Raw genomic sequence first — 24,071 nt, forward strand, 5'->3', positions numbered from 1 at the left:
ACCTCCAAAAAGTCCATCTTTTAAGAAAAAGTTGCATTCTGTGGATAAAAAATAGAAATTATAGCAATCTCTCTTTCTTTCTAGGTCTATCACAAGTTCTGATGAAATAAGAACATATTGCTTTTCTATTTGCAACATTTCCTAATTGCATCAAGTTAGGAAAATAGAAGAGGCTCATTTGTACAATTACTACTTCAGCTGGGAATGGTGATAATGAGAGGAGTTCTCAAGGCCAGCCTTGGCATCATAATAAGTTCAAAGCCAGCCTAGGCTATGTGATACCTTGTCTCAAAAGAGAAGAAAGCAAAAAGAAAGGACCGGAACAAGAAGAAAGTACAAAATTCATAATTACCTCAAACCCTAGTTTAAAAAGAAGAAACTGGTGAGGCCTGTTCCCAATCCTCACTACCACAAAATAAAATTTAAGTTCATAAATAAGAAGAAGCAACTGTTACATGGTTCAGTACAGAGTAATACTCTTTCATCTATGTTCGCACTGTTTTTAAAATGTGATTGTAATTATTATTTAGGGGAGACCTTTTAATATTTTTAACGATCATTATTGCTGTGTGTGTCTATGGTGAGCGTGTGTTTTGTGTATGTGTAACCGTGGGTGTACTTGTGTGGATGTCAGAGGACACTGGCAGGAAAGGAATCCACTCTCTCCTTCCTCTGTGGGTTCTGAGATCAAATCCATGGTGTCGTTCTTGCTTTGGCAAGTGCTTTCATTGGCTGAGCCATCTTACCATACCGTAATCAATATTTTAAAGCGTAATAAGTAAGTGAAAACAAGTGATTCCATTCATTGAAAACAGGTTTTGTTTTTTCTTTCTGATGACTTCCAAAAAGATAAGTGTAAGTTTCTTCTTGTTTACTTTTTTTTTTAAACAAGGTGAGCATAATGGGCTATTAGAAATCAGAAATCAGAAAATGCCAATAAACTTTATAGGGTAACGGCTCAGCAGGGACCTTCTTAATTAAGTGTAGAGAATGTCTAGAGACAATCTTGTCTTGCTCTGGTTATTTGTTATGAGAAAGTTTATTGACCTGGAAAACAAGTGAGGATGTGTTTGAATGATCTCAAGAACAAAGTCACACGCCTACATGGCCAGCCAAAGAAATACTCACAAGTTACACATAGGTATAACAGATTCTGCCACTCCGGCGAGGGATGTTTCTAGAGAAAATGCAATGGGCTTATGACTATAGCTAAGCAAATGGTGGCCGTGTAACTACGATGCCATCAATAGGTGCCAGCATAGCTATGATAAAATCAATAGATAGCAGTGTGTCTATGATGCAATCAAAATCAGTGTGACCCTCATGCAATCAATATCTGAAATACACCTCACTTTTGTCAACAAAGCTACAATAGAAGTGACATATAGTTTACAATTTGTTCTGGTTTTTCATGGTGTGATAACAGAGCCACTTAGAGACAAATACCTCGGCTTCTGAAAGCAAGCTAGGCAAGGAGGCTCTGTCCAAAGTCTCCAATTCAGAAAAAGGTCATATAAATGGCTTTTCAACTTTTCTACAGTGTGAAAGTGTAATCATTTAGCTAATGTGTTTCCATTTTCTGTATACTGTTTAGAAGAACACTTTATTAAAATTAGATAATTTTGCTCAACTCCATGCTAATGTGAGTGTTCTGTTGAAGGTAGGTTTGCTAGGAGATGGTGTTTGAAAATGTAATTAAATGTTTCAAAATGTATAAAATGTGTTTCCAACAGTTACAGCTTGAGTCTAAACTGTTTCTCGAAGGCTCATATTTTTTGAACCCCCCAGTCCCTAGTTCATGGCATGAGTTTGAAGGTAGTTGAGCCTCGAGGAGGTAGGGGCTGGTAAGCAGAAGTAGCTCACTAGGGTTGAGCTCTTGGATGTTATTGTCACAGCTGGTTCTGCCTCTGCTCTGTTTGCTTCCTGGTCGGTCTAGATTAGAGACCTCTGGACACATGTTCCCATAACCATGAACTCTGCCATGCTTTCTCCATCAGGGACTGAATTCCTCTGAAACTGTAACAGTAATGTATAGAGCAGCTGACAAACAACCATAGGCAGTGGTTCTCAGCCTATGGGGTTGTAATCTCTTTGGCAGTGGAAAGGCCCTTCTACAGGGGTCACCTAAGACCACAGGAAAACACAGATATTTATATTACAGTTTGTAACAGTAGCACAATTACAGTTATGAAGTAGCAACAAAAATAATTTTATGGATGAAGGTCATCCACATTTATATATTATTTATATATTATTTATATATTATTTTATATATAAATAATTTATATATTATTTACATATAAATAATTTATATATTATTTTATATATAAATGATTTATATATTATTTATATATTAAAGGGCTGAAGTATTAGGAAGGTGGAGAACCACTGACTTATTGGGATGCAACCTTACCGTAAGCTGGAGGTATCATACCTCCAGGTCCAGCAGGTAGTGATGAATGAAAAAGTGATCTCCATTTTAAAGAACAGAAGGCACAGAAATAGTCCTCATGTGAAAACCCATTCTAAAAGCAAACCAAAGCCAAGGCTATTTAAATTAAAGTATCATTCTCCAAATAGAAAAACCATAATTATTGCTCCAACAGAAGACACGTATGTCAAAGATTTCATGTAGCTAACTGATTAATGAGAAGATCAGTCAAATGTGGGAAACGCATTTTCAAAAGGAGGCTAGGAATGTAGCTCAGTGGTAGAACATTTCCTCACACTGTGTGCTGTCCTGGGCTTCGTGTCCTGCATGAGGTTTACAAGAGACTGGTTCAGAGAGTTCTGTAGAGAGCAGATTTAAATATAGATGACCATTGGTGCCAGGTGCCAGACTGATTTGCTAATATCAGCAAAATAGTTGATACTGAATTTGGCAAGCCAATACAATGTTTAGGTTTTTCCTTCCTACAAGACAAGTTAACTGTGCATACACTGGAAAAAAAATTTTTAGCATTTCTAAGAAAATGTGTTTCTTTATTATCACCACTTCTCTATCCAGAAGCATCTCCATCTGAGTGGTTTAAAATTCATCCCAGAGAGAGAATCTAATAACTGCTAGAGGCCTGCTGGGCACTGCTCAGCACTCTAGTGCACAGGTAGCTAGAAATAGCTCCTGCCATGTCAGTCTGTCCTGAATCAACCTGTTCTTTCACCATATAGTCTTTGCATAGCTCAACTTCATCCATCAGACATAAAATTGTCAACTTATAGAAGGAGAAATCAAGATGAAAAAAGATGATCTACATTCTAAGAAATGTGTATCTTACCAACTTTAAAGAGAATACACTCATTCATTTTTTTTCCAAGTGATTACTTTAAGGACTGATCCATTACACGAATTCTTTGTATCCTCAGTGGCCAGGAGACCTCTCCGCCATCTTCAACTTGGGCTGCCCATCAATGTCACCAGGAAGTTATCTGCTTTGCTTTGCCTTGTGTTTAACTATTGTCACTAGGATACCACTGCAAACTACTGCATTGCTTTCTCTGGGAGCAGAATCCACAGCTCTGAGCCTTTAAAACAATGCTGATCCATACTGTGGACCGAAGAGAGAAGAGCCAAGAGAGTTAGTTCCAAACTTGCATGTGAGGAGCGTTTCAAAATACACACTAATGACTGACTTTGTAAAACATTTTTTAAAGCGAAATATTATCTTTTGGTGGTAAGTACACCCTTTCTCCCTTAGCTCACCATAACTCCATCTGAGCAGGGAAGAGTGGGTCTGCCATGAGAGAAGTCCAGTGAGGAGACTCATTTCATGCTCTGTCATTTTAATTAAGCCCTTCCTTTCCTCTGTACCAGCTAACACTTCTAGACAAATCTCTCCAAGATCTTCAAGTTTACTTCACTCACTAGGAATACAGCATTCCTAGTGCCTCTTGATTTTTCCTGACCATAAATGCCACTGTAGTGTTTTCTTCTGTCTTCCACTGTACCATTCCAGATGTTTTGGTCTCGTTCTGTTGATGTTACAAACACCATGCAAGCTACTTAGTGGAAGTAACAGTTTGTTTCAGCTTACAGTCCGCAGCCCATCACTGATGGAAATCAGGACTGGAGCTTGAAGCAGAAACCATGGAGAAAAGCAAAGGTCCGTTTTTGGGGGCATGATGCTGCCCACATCAGTGAACAATGAAGACAATCCCCCACAGACAAGCCCACAGGCTGATTTGATCCAGACAACCTCTCAATTAAGACTCTCTTAATTGGCTTTTGGCTGCATGCGTCAAGTTGACAGGCAGCCAGCTAGGGCACTGAATTTCATAGTATCAGGCACCTGTCAAGTTAGTTCATTATTTTCTTTAAACTAAGGGAAGTTTTTCTTCTAGGACATAAATCAATAGTTAATGGGATCTGCAGCAGGCAGGTGTACCTTCTGTCTTAATAATAAAGCAAAGCTATATATTCCTAAAGATGTGATATCGCTTTTCATGGCTGGATGGAAGATGGATGGCTGCTATGCTCCTAAGATACTGATTGCTGTGTTTGAGTGATGAGCGGGATCCTTTCCAGAGCGGTTTCTAGGTACCTGGTGCTTTTGTATCCTCTCATCGAAGCACTAACAAGACCTGGCCCCCGCTTTGGAGAGCTGACAAGATCAGATGCATTGTGGATTCTTCATTCTTTTCCACATAGTTTGGAATGGTTGTTTTTTGTTTTTTGTTTGTTTTTTTTTTTTGTTTTTTGGTTTTTTTTTTTTTGCCATATGCTATTGAAAATAATTTACAGTAACCTTGAAAATGAGAATTTTTTTTAAAATGTAGTTTTGCTAGGAATTCAAGAGGTCTGAATGAGAAGAAGACGGATATGCCTTTACTGTTGTTTTCTGATTCTTGTTTATCTGTTTGTCGAAGCAGGGTCTCTTACAGCCCAGGGTGGCCTTGAACTCCCTATCTGCTGAGGATGACTGGAAGTTTTAGATGGTACTGGGGATAGAACCAGGGCTTTGTGCATGCTACGCAGGCACTCTACAAACTCAGCTACCTAGAATGTTCTAGTTAGTAAGTAGTGAGGACTTCTCATACTATTAAATTTCTCTTTAAACTACGTGTGTGTGTGTGTGTGTGTGTTTAATATCATAGATCTCGCATAGCTTACCTAATGACATCCTTATTATTTTGGTTGTTTTGCCATTTAAATCACCTTAATGATAAGACAGCTTTGTATTTTTATCTGCTTACTTTAATAATTTATTATCATGTGGGTGCATGATGTAGAAGGGGGCGCACCGAGCCCTCTCCGTGCGCCCATGGAGGGCAGCTCTGTAGAGTCCGTTCACGCCATCCACCACAAATTCCCAGGACTGTGCTCAGGCTGCCAGGCTTTTCTTACAGCCACTTTCACCTGCTGAGCCGTCCCGCCGGTCCCTCTTGTCTCACCAAGGCGTACCCATAGTGTTCATGGTTATCTAACAGGAAATGCTAGCCCCTAACAAACAACTCAGCTCTTCCAGTGTTTCAAAAGCTGCAAAAAGCTGTTAAACACCGATATAATCACCCTTCAACTTAATTTAAAAATTAGTTTTACAAATCACGCTCTCATTTTCGCACCAGCACTTGGGAGTACTACCTTTTGAACCCTTAAAGCAGAGATGCAACTAAAACTGTTCACAGTGGAAAGAATTGTTTTGAAATCTGTGCTGCCTGTCAGAGATCCTTCTGGCTTGAACCAAACTCGGAGAACGTGGTCATTTTCTTGTATTGCTTTTCGAATTCCTCTTTCCTCCTGGTTTCAATATCTAAAACTTAACAAAACGGTGAGAACGAGACCAACTCTTCCAACAGCTTTAAGTCAAAACACTAGTTATTGCTCATACTTTAGTTTCCATTCGATTGATTTTACTGTTCAAATTCTAACCCACAGCCCCTTGGGGTATCTCAAAATGAGCAGTCTAACTTTAAAGTAGTTATGAATTGTTGTTGGAGATCTACTTCGTATTTGCAAAATAATCAGTGTGTATCTCATTTTTAGCCAAATTAATTACCCTCCCCACCTCCGGTGCCATGAATTGAACCCAGGGCTTTGTCCATGATAGCCAAGCAACCTACCACTGACCACACTCCAGCCCTCTAAATTATTACTTACGCTCCATCTGTGTTAGAATTTCACTGGACGAGGACCCCGTGGAGGAATATTGAAACAATTATTTATTTACTTGAGACAGAGTCTCAGGTATCCCAGGCTGGCCTCACACTTGCTACATAGCCAAAGAGGATGACTTTGACTTCAGATTCTGCTGCCTTTATCTTGGAATATTGGGATTAAAGGCCTGAGCCACCGTGGCTGTCTTCTTCTGGAAAGCAGATCCAGAGCCCTGTGAATGTTAAGCAGTTGCTCGGCCAGCTGAGCTACGTCCCCAGGCACAGCCGTTAGCTTTATCATCAGCTTCATTTCAAAAATTACTCTATCATCTAGGTGTGGTGGCCCACATCTGTCACCTCAGTACTCAGTAGATTGTGACAAACAGATCAAGAGTTCAAGGCTAGCCTGGACAGTGGAGACCCTGTCTCGAAAGTAAACAAATAAAAAGCTAGTTAACAGATCGGTTACCATAGCTTTTTATTATTATTATTATTATTTATTTTTTGCATTTTCTCAGAAAAAGTAAAGAAGCACCAACATGGAAGACATTTTCCAGATAGCTCTAATATTTTCCTTGGAGCAACTGAGGGAAGTGTGGGAAAATAAATGTGTTTTGTTTGGCTGACAGCTAGTTAAATTCTATGTGTTGGGCTGGAAAGGTGGCTCAGCAGTTAAGAACATGTATTGCTCAACCAGGAGACCCAACACAGAACTCCCAAATCCTATGTCACATGGAGCTGAAACTCCAGCTCTAATGTACCCTCTTCAGGTCCCTGTGGACACCTGCAGTGGAACACACACACACACACACACCTGCACAAACACTTTAAAATACTAAAATAAGTATTTTAAAAAGGCTACATGTTGAGTGGGATTGACTCTGAAACTATTTCCATAAATTGCTGAAATACAAGCAAATGTGCTCAGAATGGGATGATAGATAGCTTTACTGCAGTGAGTTGACTAGCTGAGTCATCTCAGCCTAGAAAGGCCGCCTCTTGTCATGTTAGGTATACGCTCTCTGATAATAAATCCAAGACACTGCTTTCCTTGTAGTCAGAAAGAAGCGTCTTTGGTGGTATGTAAAATATTTCACAGAACAAGTATGGCAACACACACCTGTAATCCCAGCACTTGAATGTCTGGGACAGGAGGACAGGAGAACTTTGAACTGGAGGCCAATCTGATATACAATGTGAACTTTTTTGTTTTGTTTTGTTTTGTTTTGTTTTGTTTTGTTTTGTTTTTTCAAGACAGGGTTTCTCTGTGTAGCCTTGGCTGTCCTAGACTCACTTTGTAGACCAGGCTGGCCTTAAACTCACAAAGATTTGCCTGCCTCTGCCTCTCTGAATGCTGGAATTACAGGTGTGCACCACTGAGTCTGGCCCAAAGTGGACTTTTATCTCTAAAAACAAACAAACAAACAAAAACTCCGTCATTTATTATTAGTAGTAGTATATTTGTGTCTAAGAGAGAGAGAGAGAGATCGACCAAAAAGGTGCATTAGATTCCCTGGATCTGGAGTCACGGGTAGTTATGAGTTGTCCGATGTATGTGCTGAGAGCCCAACTTGAGTCCTATACAGAAACAGCCAGGCTCTTGACATGTACGCTGTATCTTCAGATCCTGTTTTGTTTTTTTTTTTTTTTTCTTTTTAAAGAGTAATAAAATCAACTTGTCTTCATAACACTAGGATAAAAGAACCAGCTACAGCCTAACACTAGAACTCACCCTCTCTGTTTCCTGCTTCATCTCAGGTTTGGCTGAGTTGGTGTCAGTCATTCTAAATTACTGATGTTTTCTAGAGTTTATCTGTTTGCTTTTTGAGGGCATGTTTAGTGTGCATCTACCCACTGATCTGTCCCATCCTCAACCATTTTTACAGTTTTGTTAATACTTACCATCAACACGATATTGAATGGTCTGAACTGATTCAACATGAAGTAGGTAAACATTGGACTAATTTTCATATTTGAGTAGGCCCTTGACAGAACTTTTGCTCAAAACAACAAATTTGGGTTGTTGAGATGGCTCAGCAGGTAAAGCCACTCAACACACAAGCCTGAAAACCTGAGATCAATCCACAGAACCCAGAGAAGGGTGGAAGAAAAAAAGCCAGTTCAACAAAGCTGTGCTCTGACCTCCAAAGCATGGTATATGTGCAACTTCTTATCACACATAACACACAGATAATATAGATAAATGATAGATAAATGATTAATAAATAGTTGATAAAGAGAGATGATAAATGATAAATAGATGATAGAGAGATAGATGATTAATAAATATATGATAGATGGATGATTGATAAATATATGATAGATAGATAGATGCTTAATAAATATATGCCAGATAGATAGATAGATAGATAGATAGATAGATAGATAGATAGATAGATAGATAATTTTAAGTAACTAACTTATCCTCGTCTGGCTGTCATGCTGGGGTAAACAGTCTGCTGACTACCTCAAACATTGCTCACCAAACTATTTGCTTTGTGCACTGGCATCTTTAAATCTTGCTTGAACAAAAGACAGCAAATGTCAATATTATTTGGGATCTAGCAATGAAAAGGCAATACATTTTCCCTGGCTGCCATGGTAAACATTTAAGCATAGGCACAAACAGAGAAACTAGCAATGAAATGTATTTTAAATTCTACTTTACTACACAGTGCTAAGCACACCAGTGAAATTCAACATTTTACCTGAGCTAAATCAGATAATCCTTCTCAGCTCTTCTCATAGTGCGTTAAACAGAGTCCCCGTGCGTAGTAAGCAACCCAGTTGCGGAACGAGGCAATGCCCTGAGGCTAATTTTATGTCAACTTGACACAGACTAGAAACATCTGAGAGGAGGGAACCTGAGTTGAGGAAATGTCTCCACAAGATCCAGCTGCAGGCAGGCCTGGATGGCATTTTCTTAATTAGTGATTAATTGGAGAGGGCCCAGCCCACTGTGGGTGAAGTCATCCCTGGGCCATAAAAAAAGCAAGCTGATTCCCTGCACTCTGCCCAAAGTTTGGCTATGAGTCTCAGCATCTGCTTTAATACCCTGCTGGGTAGAGTCTTTCAGAGGCCCTCTGTGGTAGGCTCCTGTCATGTTCCCTGCCTTTTCCCACTTCCGCTGTCTATCCTGTTTGTCCTTTTGAATGAGGACTGATCATCTTCCCCAGGGTCCTCCTTGTGTTTAGCTTCTTTAGGTGTACAGATTTTAGTATGTTTATCCTGAATTATACGGCTAATACCCTCTTATAAGTAAGTGTATACCATGAGTGTCTTTCTGTTTCTGGGATACCTCACTCAAGATGATCTTTTCTAGTTCCATCCATTTGTCTTCAAATTTCATGATTTCCTTGTTTTTAATTGCTGAGTAGTACTCCGCTGTGTAAATGTGCCACAATGTCTGTATCCATTCCTCGGTTGAGGAACCTCCAGATTCTGGCTATTATAAATAAAGCTGCTATGAACAGAGTTGAGCAAATGTCCTTGTCGCACGGTTGAGCATCTTTCAGCTATATGCCCAGGAGTGGTATAGCTGGAACTTGAGGTAGAACTATTCTTAATTTTCTGAGAAAGAAAATTAGGATTAATTTTTGATTTGATTAATTTCCAGATTGATTTCCAGAGTGGTTGTACCAGTTTACATTCCCACCAGCAGTGGAGGAGGGTTCCACTTTCTGCACAACCTCTCTAGCATCTGTTGTCACTTGAGTTTTTGATCTTAGCCATTCTGATGGGTGTAAGGTGGAACCTCACGGTCATTTTTATTTGCTTTTCCCAGATGACTTAGGATGCTGAGCATTTCTTTAAGTGCTTTTCTGCCATAAGGGGGGAGATAGAAAGACCTGGAGGGGACAAGGAGACCAACAGAGCCAAAAATTCTGGGCCCAGGAGCCCCTGCAGAGACTGATGAATCAACCAAGGACTATGTATGGAGAGGACCTGGACCCTTTGCTCAGATGTAGCCCATGGACAGCTCAGTCTCCATGGAGGTTCCCTAGTAAGGAGAGCAAGGGCAATCTCTGGCATGGCCACAGTTGCTTGCTCTTTGATCATCTCCCCCTGGTGAGGTGGCCTTACCAGGCCATGGAGAAAGAGGATCTGGACAGTCCTGATGAGACCAGATGGGCTAGGGTCAGACAGTAGGGGAGGAGGACCTCCCCTATCAGTGGACTAGGGGAGGGGAATGGGAGCAAAGGCGAGGGAGGATGAGACCAGGAGCAGATGACGAAGGGAGCAGTGATACAAAGTGAATAAATTATAATAAATAATAATGATATAATAATAATAAGCTTTAAAAAAGCAAGCTGAGCAAGACACGGGGAGCAAGCCAGTGAGTAGCACACCTCTGTGGCCTCTGTATCAGCTCCTGCCTCCAAGTTCCTGTCCTGTTTGAGTTCCTGTCCTGACTTCCTCCAATAATGATGAATGGTGATATGGAAGTGTAAGCCAAATAAACCCTTTCCCTCCCAAGTGGCTTTGACCATGCTGTTATATCATTTCAATAGTAACCCTAACTAAGGCATGCATAGTGAATAGACATCAGGCTGTATAAAAAGAGAATTGACCAGCCACATGTGAGCATTGCAGAAGCTGGTACAAGCGCATTGGAATATAGATCTGCTCAAACATCACTTCCTCTCCATAACCCTCCCAGACAAAAAAAAGAGACCTTTCCTTGAAGCTTCCATTTAATGGGAACAGAGGTCCTTAGAGTGGGTACAGGCCAAAGGTCGGGCAAAGCAGTCCTGTCATTGTCTAAGGCCTCAGTGCTAACCAGCACTTGAGCGAATGCTAGCAGCAGTCTTGTGATTTCTAGACAATTACCCCCACTCCACTGCCAGTCAGATAATAATAATTCCCAGGCTAATACACCCAAGCACAGATTCGCAGTGCTGAATTGCTGTAAACTCTAAGTGCTATGTGTAGACGACCATGCCATTTGACACTTAGCAATGAAAAACTAACACTTTTTCCTTCGCTACCATGGTAACAAACATTTAAGCATAGGCACAAATAGAGGATAGAAGAAAGAATTGTATTTTACAATCTTTTCAAAATGAAGTGAATTGCTTGTGATCCCAGCACTTGAGTGAGAAGGACTGGATGTCAAGGACAGCCTCTGCTACTTAGTGAGTTCAAGGCCAGCCTACACAGTACAAATCTTTATCTCAAAACAATCAGAAAAAAAATGCTTAGATACATGGTATCTCATAAACCTCAAGATGATTTCTCCACAATAACACATTATATAACTACAAAAAAACAAAAACAAAGAAACTTACTGCAGAAAAATGTTTCATAAGATTATATACAGAAATCAGTTGGATCAATAACCAATAAAACTTCCTGCTTATAGCATATGCAGAAATAATTATGATTCTCAGTATAGTTACTACCCAGAAATCCATGATCTTAAGCACAAACTTTAATTATTTAATAGTTGAAATTTCACATAATATTAAACAGAAGATGGGAGACGGGCAGAAGAGAGCATCTTTGATTCTAAAATGTGTGTGTTTGTATGCAATAAGAACTAAAGAAGGCCTACGGAATTCTCACGCCAATGCAATTAGGTAAGACTTTCCCACTGCGTGAGGAAAACAAGCAAAGGAATATCTTCATTGTGCTAATCTACACCTTGCTTGTAAGTAACATGGAAACATCTTTAGAAAGTCAGGGGATTTATAAACAGTGGTGTTCCAATAATATTTGTACAGCTGAAAATAAGGATGCTTGGTGTTACTAAATATCACTTAAAATCGACTTAACTTAGTTTTAAAAGGATACACCTGTGTCAAAATAAAATGCATCTTGCTCTTTACCGCTCCATTCCCTATCTGCTGTGTGTGTGTGTGTGTGTGTGATTTTGAAACATTAGTATTTCAACTAAATGCTTCTTGATAGGGAACCTGTCTTGTTTGACTGTTAGAAGGTCCTATCAGTATGTTGACATTGCCCACTCAAATGTCATGAGATCACAGCAGTCACTGAAAGCATCTCCGTGGTGTGGCCAAAGCATTACGCCATTATCAACGCTGGTAAGAAGAAAGCTGACCCAAGTGAAGCATGGAGCTAAGAGTGGTGACTCACACCTCTAATTCCAGCACACAGAAGGTTGAGTCATGAGTGGGTTGCAGTGCGCAATCCGGCATCAGTGGAAAAGAGAAACTTCACAGTCGCAGCCAACAAATAAATAAAGGACGATGCAAAATTTGGCACTCACACTAATAATTTGTAAGTGTTTGAAAATTAACCATATTTTAAAATAGTAGATTCCTAATAATAGTGCCTTTAATACTTTTTAATTTAATTAATTTTTTGAGTCACAGTCTCTATAACTAATCTGGGCCAGCCTTGAATTTAAAAATCTACCTGCCTCAGCTTCCTGACTGATAGGATTACAGTTGTACAGATATAATTTCTGGCTACTTTAAAAATAATTTTTAATTAAGTAAATGACATGGGTCATCATGGAGTCTTCTATACCTAGATCCCTCGGGTCTAGACAAAACTCTCTCTCTCCATCAGTTATTCCCCCAGAGCTCTGTAAGTCACTCTCTTCTGCTTCAGAGCAAAGGTGTGAAGCTGTGATGGGCATCACAGGTGATTTTGATTGACAACAGCACATCCCACCATTTCCTCTCACTAGGTTTCACAGACCTAGCTGGCAATTAAAATGTCACACAGAACCTAGTGCGTTAGCATTTGGGAACTGACAAAAGGCAGGCTTCTACCATGTCCAGCCCCTTAGCCCGTTTTCTCTTTCAGGACACATCAGAACAAACGCTGCAGACCCCTGTGATTAGTTTACTAATTGGGGAATTCCAGTGTTATCAGTCAGAGTCAAAAGGTGCTGTCTGACTTCTACAATAAATGCATTTACTTAGTGGCTTAGTAATAACTTTTTATCTTACTAAAATTCATTCCTTGCCTTCCTTTGCAGAATTTCAGGCCGTTGACACTAAAATATATACAGGAAAGAAAAAACAAAACAAAACAAAAAAAAAACCTCATGTTTACTCTTTGTGTTCCAGGCATACCATTTCATGATAACAGGCAGAAGTTTTACCACGTATATTTAGTCTTAGTAGACTCTAAGCAAAATCATGTTCCAGAAATGAGATCGTCAAGCTTCAATAGCGTAAAGTTCATTTGCTGCCTCCGGCCCTTTACGTAACCGATGCAGATGGAAGTCGGGTGTGAACACTCTGATACTAATGTCATGTATGCCTGTGTACACACTTTCCCTCTGTGGGAATGTTAGAGGAGTAGAGTTTTACTTGAGTTTTCCTTGGTGAGAATGAATGACTTACAAAGGAAAACTGTATTCGAAACACTAGAGGTTTGACTTATCCATTCATCAAAAGGAATCATGTTTGAAGGCGCACCGTTGCAGGTTTCCCCTTTGATTTTTTTTTTTCAAAAATAGTAATGCCAGAAAATTGATCAAAAAATTATTTTGAACTAAAAGTGTTTATGTTTTTCGTGCCAATGTGTCACACCGACGCAGATCAATATAAGGTTGGTCATCTCTAATTCCCCAAACCTAATCAAGAATTCTGTGGCGTTCACAATAATTAAACAGAAACATGTTTAGCTCACTCACTTCCGAAGTTTACACTATTTCCCTATTTTAAATAGTTCCCCAGCAATTTGGCCTTTGTGCCATTTTTCCTCCTCTTTAACCTGGATGCGCTGGCAGAGTTACCTAGAGTACAGTAGGAAAGGTCACCTCTTCTCTGGCAGCACAACGGAGAAATGACAGGGTGGCACCTTGTTTTAAATATATTGATCATATTACATGTTTTACCACAATAAAAATTTATATTGAGCCAAAATGGTAGTACACACCTGTAACCCAGCCAGCGTGGTAGTACACACCTGTAATGGAGCCAGCATGGCGGTACACACTGAATCCCAGCATTGGAGAGGGTAAGAGAGGAGGATCAGAAACTCAAGGCCAGCCTGGGTTATAAAATGAGACCCTGTCTGAAAATGTAGACTTCATATGCAATAGTCACATGATAAAAGACTTACACTAAGCCCAGCATGCCTTCCTGTTGGGTGCTGACGGGCATCCTCTCAGAACTGGAGTTTTTTTTTAATCCTTTAACTGAAAAGGCTTACTGTGAGAAGGATGCTGTTCACATCCAACTAACTGAGATGATGCTGAACATCTGGGTCTGGATCTCGAACTGTATTCATCGATCACTCACTCAAATCCAGCCCCAAATACATACAAGGTTCAGCCAGAAACACATTTCTAGACAATTATACAAGTATCCATTGCAAAAAAAAGCTGACACATCTAGAAGCACACAAAATGTAACAGGCCTTGGAGCCTGAGAAATTAGCCCAGGTAATCAATACGATCTTAGTCTGTGCATGATCTAATGAGTGGTCCCAGTTAAAACAGGAGTCTTTTTTTTTTTTAGTTACATTTTATTAACTCTGTATCTCAGCTGTATCTGCTCCCTCATTCCCTCTCAAACCCTCCCTCCCCCCCCCCATCTCCTCCCTGCCCCTTTCCAAGTCCACTGATTGGGAAGGACCTCCTTCCCTTTCATCTGATCCTGTTTTATCAGGTATCTTCAGAACTGGCTACAAAGTCTTTCTCTGTGGCCTAGCAGGACTACTCCTCCCTTTCGGGGTGGGGAGGTCAAAGAGCCTGCCATTGAGTTCCTGTCAGAAATAGTCCCTGTTCCCCTTACTATGGGAAACCAGTTGGTTACTGAGCTACCATGGGCTTCATCCGCGCAGAGGTTCTAGGTTATATCGATACATGGTCCTTGGTTGAGAGAAAGCAGGAGTCTTAACCCTGCCCCTTGCTTTCCCATGCATCTGATGTATAAGTCCTTAGTACACACACACACACACACACACACACACACACACACACACACACAAAAGACTGTAAAATTTTAAAACAATATTGTATTGTATTGCTAAAATCACTATTTTATTTGCTAGTACTTTCCCAGTATTATCTCCTGATCACTGAATTTTGTCATTTTATTCAGCAGGTCTAACCCATTGATGACCTATAACTTGTCCAGTTTGACTCTTTTTCTTTTCCTTTGTAGATCTTATTTGATGCAGCAGAAATAAAAATGCAAGCGAAATGAAAGTCAATGCCCTGGCGCTCACAGCACACCGTTGGCAGTGCTGACCTCTGACCTCAAGGCTCTCAGAGGAAATGTAAGTTCAGCTGGAGCATCAAAGGCTCGTGTTTAACATGAGGTTGATCATCTCTAATTACCCAAACCTAAGACTTGAAGATGCTCCAAAATCCAAGATTTGGAATTCGAGATTGACGGCACAAGTGGAAAATTCTTTATCATGAAGCTTGTTTTGTGCATAAAATTAGTAAAAGGTATTGTCTAAGTTACCCCCTGGCTACACATACTTAAAAAGCCAGCAATTAAATAATAAAACAAACTCTTCAAATTACAAAGAATTTTGCTTGGGTGTCTGTCAACTGTGATAAAATATTTTAGGAACACAAACAGGTGTTTATAACTCTTTTAAAGAAGGTTTATCTTTAAACAGTTTTCAAACATTGCCTTTAAGATCTCTCAGGAGTATACTGTCCTCCAAATATTACTCCCTTTCCAAGGTGAGGAAGACAAAAGATAACTCTCCTTTTGAAGCCTCAGTATTTGGCTACTTGTACTGTACAGAAATATGTGCATTTGCAAATCTAGAAAGTTCAATGTATCTTGCTGAAGAAGTGTACTGGATCCTTGCCAGAAAGTTAAGTTGGGTTATTTAAAGTCCCTTTTCATCCATCTGCAGAATTCTGCTCTCTCCCTCTCCTGGTTCCTGCAGATCCATGAAACACATACCTGTCTCCTGTCCGCAGTGAATGTCCCCTCCTTTAGAGTCTCACCTAAGAGAAGCTCTCGGGAACTGGAGTTCACCATGCCTTATGGCTCTGGATAAAGCTTCCCTGAGATGAGCCCTTTCTATAAGATTTGCAACCCTCACCATAATTTGAGGTGCTTAAAAGCACTTCTAAAAGCTGTTAGCATTTGATAATGTTTTCTTTGCACCATTGGATAACCACAGCTGACAGGAGCAAAACAAAGAGGGCCAGATGCATGCCGGGAAGGGCACGATCTCTTCCCCAAGCTCTGTATTTCCAGTTTCCGTCCTCTGATCAGGCTGAAGTCATGCTATCTTCCTATGCTTTGCTCTGAGTACAGGGGACTTGCACACTGCTGTAGAGGAAAGTCCTTCTAACACATGCCAAAAGTTCATGCATATTTGATTATTCGTCTGAAAAAATCAGTGAAGAATTTGACTGGCAAGTAGCAAAATCTTACCGTTGTTCCTTGTCTAACCATAAGACCAATACAGTATCTCATCAGTAATTCCTCTCAGACTAGCGAACAGACAGGAATTGAGGAAATTAATTGTGGGCCACGGAAATGACCTTTGATTTGGAAAAAACTAATCAATAAGGTCACCAAAAATTTGTTTACTTTGTCAAACCCTTATACTTTCTTTTTCCATTTTGTGCATGTATGTGCGTGCATGAGTACATGCACACGTATGGAAGGCAGAGGGTGATATTACATGTCTTTCTCAATTGTTTTTCCACCTCATCATGGATTAAATACTCTTCTCAAAAAAAAAAATATATTCTTTTTTTTCATTTGTTTTAAAAAAAAAAAGTAGCAATCTTTAGCTTACTGATTTTTAAATTTATCTTCCTTTTTCACAACAAAGAAAGAACAAGCTTCAATGAAGACGGTGACTGTTTTTAACCCCAGACAGCAGGAAAAAATACGAAACAAGAGTATCATTTTCTCTAGTCACAAAAACTGCATGTAAAATGCAATTGACATAGAGATGCCGCATCTAATTATATGTACTGGGAAAACTAGAGAGCTCCCATTTGATTTGTTGGTTAGAGAAGCTTAAGTCAATCAAGACAAACAAATCTAATTCAGTCATTATTAGCAATGATGTATGTGCTTCAGGAGAAAGTAATGTCATAAAGTGCACAATTTGCAAGATGTAGGTACCTAAAGTTCAAACAAATTAGTAATGGGTAGAATGAAAAGTCAATATCCATTACTTCAGGAATTTGCCTCAAAGATTACATCTGATGTATAGGCAAATACACAAACAGGCATCTCTACTTTTACATTTTTGGTTATCTCATGCAAACAAAATTACATATATTAATGACCATGTCATAGCAGAATATACTGTTCCCCAATATCAGAAAAATTCAGTCTTTGGTATTTTCTCCAAGTTCTTTTGTTTTGTTTTGTTTTGTTTTGTTTTGTTTTGTTTTGTTTTGTTTCTTAAGACAGGGTTTCTCTGTGTAGTCTTGGCTCTCCTGGACTCACTTTGTAGACCAGGCTGGCCTCCAACTCACAGAGATCCACCTGCCTCTGCCTCCCTGAGTGCCGGATTACAGGCGTGCACCACCACGCCTGGCTTTTCTCCCAGTTCTTACATGTTAAGTAGGCCTTGAAAAAAAGACATCTAAAGTTTATAAATGTTGTATCTGGCTCACATGGTTTCACATTTAACCATTTTAATTATTCCCATCTCCTTTTGCTGCCGACTTCTCTGTAACTAGATGAGACTTCACACACCACTAAACAGAGATTTTAAAGTGGGAATCAGGGACAGACACCTAAACAGAGTTCAAAGACACAAACCAGAATGGAGGAGCCTCTCCTGTGGAAAGGGAAGCACAGAATGAAAAGATAAAGAAGGCCCTGCTAGTCAGTGGGCCAGCCTTCCGGAGCCACCACCCTCCCAGGAACTTATCATGCAATTATGAGACAACCATTCCCTGATCTACCACAACTCTCTCTGCGCTGTCCTGCTGGGATTCTCCGGTTCCAACAGGCCACTCACTGGAAAGCCTCACTGGTGCTTGAAGTAAGTCAAACGGTACTATCACAGGCTTATGCAAACAATATTACTCATAAAACAAAACAGAGTGATATCTACCACCCTTAAAATAGCCCAAGTGGAATGGTGTCCTCCCATTAGTAACAACAGTAAAACTGTCAAGAACAATGTTAAGAAAGCAATGCCTACAGAGTATAGAAATTTATTGTGATTAAATAGGCATCATTCAAAGAGCATAAAGATTTTTGTGTGAAGTTATTTCTTAAACTGTTTTTTTTTTTTTTCTCAAACACATCCTCCTCAACTGGCAGTGCCCAAAATTTTACAAGGAAATTGTTAGCAAAACAAGAAGTTCTTTAAAATTGTATTCTTTTTTAATTTTAATTTTATTCTTATTAATTACAGTTTATTCACTTTTTTGTATCCCAGCTGTAGCCCCCTCCCCCACCCCTTCCCAATCCTACTCCCTCCCTCTTAAAATTGCATTCTTTATAAGAAAACATTTCTCCTCTTCTGTATCCCCCTACATCTTCTAGTCATTTGTAGTTATTAATCTTGTGTGAAGAGACAGCACATGATTCATGACATCCAAAACACGACTGGTATTGTGAATGTTTACAAATGCTGTGATGTAACACAACCAGCCTAAGAGTTTATAATGTATGTATTTTTTCTGTATTCAGATTGAGATGGTTTCCATAACATTTTGAAGATTCTAGAGAAAAAAAAATCCCCTGGATGATCATGTCTTTTAAAAAGAACAGAATTCCAAAAATCAAGTGTGCTGCATCAGACTAAGAAAAATTTCACTCTGTTACTTCTCTATATAATTCTGTATTATGTCCCCTGTTTCCTTCTGTTTTCCTTTATCAAAAAGCAATTTCAACAGATGTAATTTTTTTCCTGGGGAATTCTTCACATGGATGCAGTCCAATTTAATTAACCAGAATCAAACACTTTTGTCAACAAGCTTAAAGCAGTGAATATTATAACTAATTCTGAAGACAGTTTGGCCCCAGAAAATAAACCCTAAGAACAGAAATGAGAGCTGGGTGCAGGATGACTCCCAGTGTGGCTATTCTGTCTATTACAGTCAATCAGCTTCCTTCCATCCTCATTGTCCAAAAATGAATCTGAGGAAAAGACATTTTCTCTTTCCATTCCCACATAATATTAATATTATACTGGTAATAACCACTGAGACATAGAAGAAATGATTGTGATACTTTCCTAATAATTTAAAATTATTAATGCTATGATGCCCTTACATCTGGTTTGCAAGATATTTTTGTTTGTTTTGTTTTTAGAGACAGGGTTTCTCTGTGTAACCCTGGATGTCCTGGAATTTGCTTTGTATACCAAGCTGGCCTCAAACTCAGAGATCCACCTGCCTCTGCCTCCCAAGTGCTGGGATTACAGTTATGCACCACCATGGCCTGCTCTGATTCAGAAGATTTTCTTTATTATTATTATTCAGTTTACATCCTTGTGGTAGCTCCATCCGTCATCTTCTCCCAGTCCCACCCTCCCTCCTTTCTCCCTCCCCCTCCCCTTTTCCTCAGAAAAGAGGATCTCCCTTTCCCATCCACCCCAGCTCATCAAGCTGCATCAGGACTGAGTGTGTCCTCTTCCCCTGTGGCCTGGCAAGATTTTTAAGGGAAGTAGTAATCAGTTACATTCTAGCCTTTGTCTTTTGATAGGATTCCTTCAAAATAACATTAAAATACCAAAAGTACCTTTTGCAACATGGTTGTCATTTGAAATACCAGATCTTCATGTCCCTGATCAGTTACTTACCTAAAGAGGAAAAAAAAAAAGAAACAACATTAAGAGTTTGTAATCACAGCAGTTAGATTTGAACTAAATCTAATTAAGTTTGCAGTGCACACTGACACAACTCTTTGTAATGCAAAAGAATAAAACAAAATATTATTCAAGGGCTTAAAAAGCAGACAAAATATAATATGAACATAGCATATGATACGCAAAAGGCATAGATTTCAGATCATATGAGGATTTCCGTAATCGTACCAATTGTGGAAGAGGATGTGGGGGGGGGGGATTATGAACAATAGAGATACTTGCGTTCACTCACACAAATGATTCTATTGGCTCAAGTTTAGTGTAGCCAGCAACATGAAGCCATATATTTTGGTTGACACTGATCACTTCTTTGCACCCAAACCTGTGTTAATACAGCTTATCTATACACTGTTAGATAGGTGGGTCTGTTACCTCCATGCTCACTCACTTTAGTAGAGTACAAAAAAAAAAAAATGAAAATGTATTGCTGAACGCTCTCAGAACGCTATCTTGGAACACTGAACATCTCCTATTCCACCATACAACACCAACACTGCTTTCTCTCATTCCTGCTCCTTTTTTCCTCAAATCTAAGAGTATTTCTACGTTTTCACTTACAAACCTAGCACGAGAGCTTGCATACAGTGTGCTGTCAATGCACCACACTCCACTCTACAGGACGTGCACGTCACGGTGCACGTGTGTGGTTCCGTGCGAATGTGTGTGTACATGCCCTTGCACATACATGTGGTGGCCAGGGTCACTCGTATTTCTCTGCTCTTCTCTCGTCTTAGTGCTTTGAGACAGGGTCTCTACGGAACCAGAAGTCTCCATTTTGGCTAGGCTAGGCTTGAGCTTTGAGAAGCCTAAGTCATCCTTCTAATTTTTCTTCTCATTCTTCGAGAACTTCACACGTGTTTACAAGGAAATACGATCCATCCCAGCTCCCCCTCTAACTCTCCCTTAATCTCCCAACACCTCCGCTCTTAATTTCAGCCCTGTTGTTTTGTTTTGTTTTGTTTTGTTTCAGGTTAGTGCTGCTCATGCGTGCTTGATTCGGAAGCCATCTGGAAATCTTACCACCACTCAGCCCCCACTTCTGAGGCTGCAAGCACCAACAGCCGTGTCTGGCTATGCTGAGTGTTGAGGATGCAAACTCGGGTCCTCACACGTTCAGAGCAACTGCTCCTACTGACTGAGCATCTGCTCCGCTCCTTGCATCTCGGTTTAAGGTGTGTAAATCTGCATGAAGCTGCTGCTGAAGAATTTCTTTAGCTGCTAGCTTCTTCATGATCATTTAGATCAGTGGTTTTCCACCTTCCTAACACTATGACCCTTTCATACGGTTGCTCGTGTTGTAGTGCACGCCCAACCATAAAGTTATTTTTTCGTTGCTACTTTACAACTGTAAATTTGCTACTGTTATGAATCATAATGTAAATATCTGCCTTTTGTGATGGTCTTGGGTGACCCTTGTGAAAGGGTCATTCGAAACCTTTGGGGTCATGACCCACAGGTTGAGAACCACTAGTATAGATGCTGATGTGTGTGTGTGTGTGTGTGTTCCACTGTTTTGTGAGATACGTGCCATTATTCTTGTTTTAATTTTTAAGTTTTATTTTATATGTATGGGTGTTTTGCTTGCATAGATTCCTGTCCACCACATTTCTTATTTGACTCTTCCTTTTCAGCTTTCTAAAAACAGCATCTATCCTCCATGCAGAGCCTCTGCTACACATAGCATTAAGATTTTAATTCATTTTCAGTTGCCAATAAAATCTTTCTTATTAGGCTTATTACATAAACTAATACACTAGGCCTTGCCTCTTTACTCTGGGTTTATTTGCTTTAGAAAGTTCATAGATTCTTGTATATTTTTGTCATTTTATTGATGAATTGATTTTTAAAACAACTTTTTAAATGCAGAAATTCATTCTTGGTTTCCCCATGTGGGTTAGGGAATTAGGCAGGCAGACTAGGGTATAAAGAAGGGTCTAGCGTTGAGGGCAGTGAGGAGACCCCAGTGACTCACTGAGGGAAATACAAAAGCAAGCTTGGATTTCAGTGGGTGTATCCGTTTGGAAATTGTGCTGCTTGGCACATTATATTCAAGTGTTTTATACCTTTCACTAGGAGCCTGTATTTATCAACTTCAATGCTTTTCCTGGACAGAATTTCAAAGAAAACTCACCATGCAGTCGTATCATTTGACTTCAGAGAAAGCTACTTCAAAAGTATTTGTCTTGTGAGAGGAAAAGGACAAAGACTGTCTTCTGGGGTTTACCAGGAAGAGCCTGGCTTTGGGATCTAATTGGCCTGGCTTCAGGTCCTGGCATGGCCACTAACTAACTACAGGCTTTGTACAAATTGCTGAGATCTGAGCCTCCAGCATCTCCATGAAACGAGGTTACTTAAAGAATTACAGATAGTAAGTAGGATATGCCTGGCATAAATCTGGCATGCGAAAATCAGTTACGTATCATTTAACGTATGGTTAAATCCGTTGACAACAGTCTGTGTCTAGACCTAGCTCGAAGCGTTTTACACGCATGACCTCCTTTAACCTCACAATGACCATGTGAAGTAGAACATATCTCGTCTATGGAAAGCGGATTCAGGGTCTACCTAGTCCACCACACTGAATATGCAAGGCCCAGCTTCTTGAATGCTAAGCCGGCATTCTCTCCATCGTGACTTCCTGTCTTCTGTCTCCATCCCTTTTCCCAGTAATATTCAGCCTTTCACACTAAGATTTCCTCGTCACTCAGAGTGGTTAGAAAGACTCTCTTTACATTTCCTTTAGATCCAGTGGACAACATCTATAATCTTGAAACTGTCTTTGAAAACCATGTATCAGGACATCCTTCCAAAATAATTTCTTTCATTCATCTTGCACCCCTACCAAAGCTCTTTCTATACAAGCAAACACCTGATCTTATTCTCCTGTTTTTCTGTGCCCTTGATTTATCTTGAAACATTTTCTTTAATTTGACAAAAAAAAAAAAAAAGCCTGCAAGCGCTGTTACTTCCTAGCTCTGACCTAAGCGTACATCCTTCACATCTGTGTACTTTTCCTCCTCTGACCTGTTCTTGTCCTGTGATGCTGACCCTACAGATTTCATCACATGAGCTCCCCTGCCCACTGGATTCCATCAGGTTTGACCAGTGGAATGACTAGGCAGCAGATTCCTAAATGGAAGCAGAGAGAGAGATGAAGATGTTTGCTCATCTGTTCCCTCCTGCTCCAACAGCACTGACAATGGCAGCATCTGCCTAGTTTCGATCAGATGGTCCCCCATCCGTCCTCCAGCAGCACACTTTCCTTTATTGTGGTCGGGTCCTTCATGTCTTGCCTAGGATGAATGATGGTTGTCCTATGGTAATGTGCCACATTCCTTATGGGTTCCTATAATTTGGTGGACTTGTAGGTTCATTAACGTATCTTCAACAGTCCTAGCTTAGTATGCCCATCTATTCTTCAGTGAAGGAAAAAGGGTGATGGAGGCGTATTTAAAGAGAAAAGACACTCCTTGGACTTATCAACCTTTACAAGAAATCCTAGAATTGTTCTATTACATTCATATAGTTATGCTCTTTAAAATAATATATATTGATTTGGAACCAGCTTTTATCATTCTTACGGACACACCTCATTTTTTCAAATATCTCTTTAGCATTCCTATTTAATCACTCCTATTTAATCACAGAAAAGGGATTTTTTCCACTGCACAACATTCAAAAGTTTGTTTTACACTTTTTAATTTGTATCTTCAAAAAATTCCTAGATGAAAGGCGCAATCTAAATCCATTCAAAACTTTTGCTGAAATCGCTAGCTGTTGAGCATGAAATTGGACAGCAACCTTCACCTGACAGCCAGTGGCATAAACTAAGAAACGAGCAACACGTGTGGTCTACCATTGCTGCTTCTATTATAAGGTTTGGGATGGCTTGAATGAGATTGGCCCCCATAAGTCTGTATTTTTGAACACTTGGTTCCCAGTTATTGGAACTGTTTGGGAAGGATTAGGAGGTGTGACGTTGTGGAGGAGGTGTGCCACTGGGGGTGGGCTTTGAGGTTTCAAAAGACTGGTGTAATCCCCAGGGTGCCTTTTCTCTGCCTCACTGTTGTAAGTCAAGATGTGAACTCTCAGTCATCCCTCTGTTCCACCATCATGGATTTGAGCCTTCTAAAACTGCAAACCCAATTAAGTGGGTTTGGGGTTTTTTATGTTTTGTTTTGTTTGTTGTTGTTTTTTTTTTTTTTTTTTTTTTTTTTTTTTTTTTTTTTTTTTTT

General features: G+C 39.8%; 1 protein-coding gene across 1 annotated transcript in view; it reads right to left on the reverse strand.

Moving 5' to 3' along the window:
• Positions 1-24,071, reverse strand: part of Ank2 (ankyrin 2) — a 467,017-nt gene that overhangs the window by 381,156 nt on the left and 61,790 nt on the right. Inside the window, exon 2 of the mRNA XM_055628050.1 lies at positions 19,710-19,770. Coding sequence (XP_055484025.1) covers positions 19,710-19,730 — 21 coding nt within the window. The 5' untranslated portion in view covers positions 19,731-19,770. The remainder of the gene's footprint in view (positions 1-19,709; positions 19,771-24,071) is intronic.

This window comes from Psammomys obesus, unplaced genomic scaffold, assembly GCF_907164565.1.
Source record: "Psammomys obesus unplaced genomic scaffold, mPsaObe1.curated_primary_1811, whole genome shotgun sequence".
Lineage (NCBI taxonomy): Eukaryota > Metazoa > Chordata > Mammalia > Rodentia > Muridae > Psammomys > Psammomys obesus.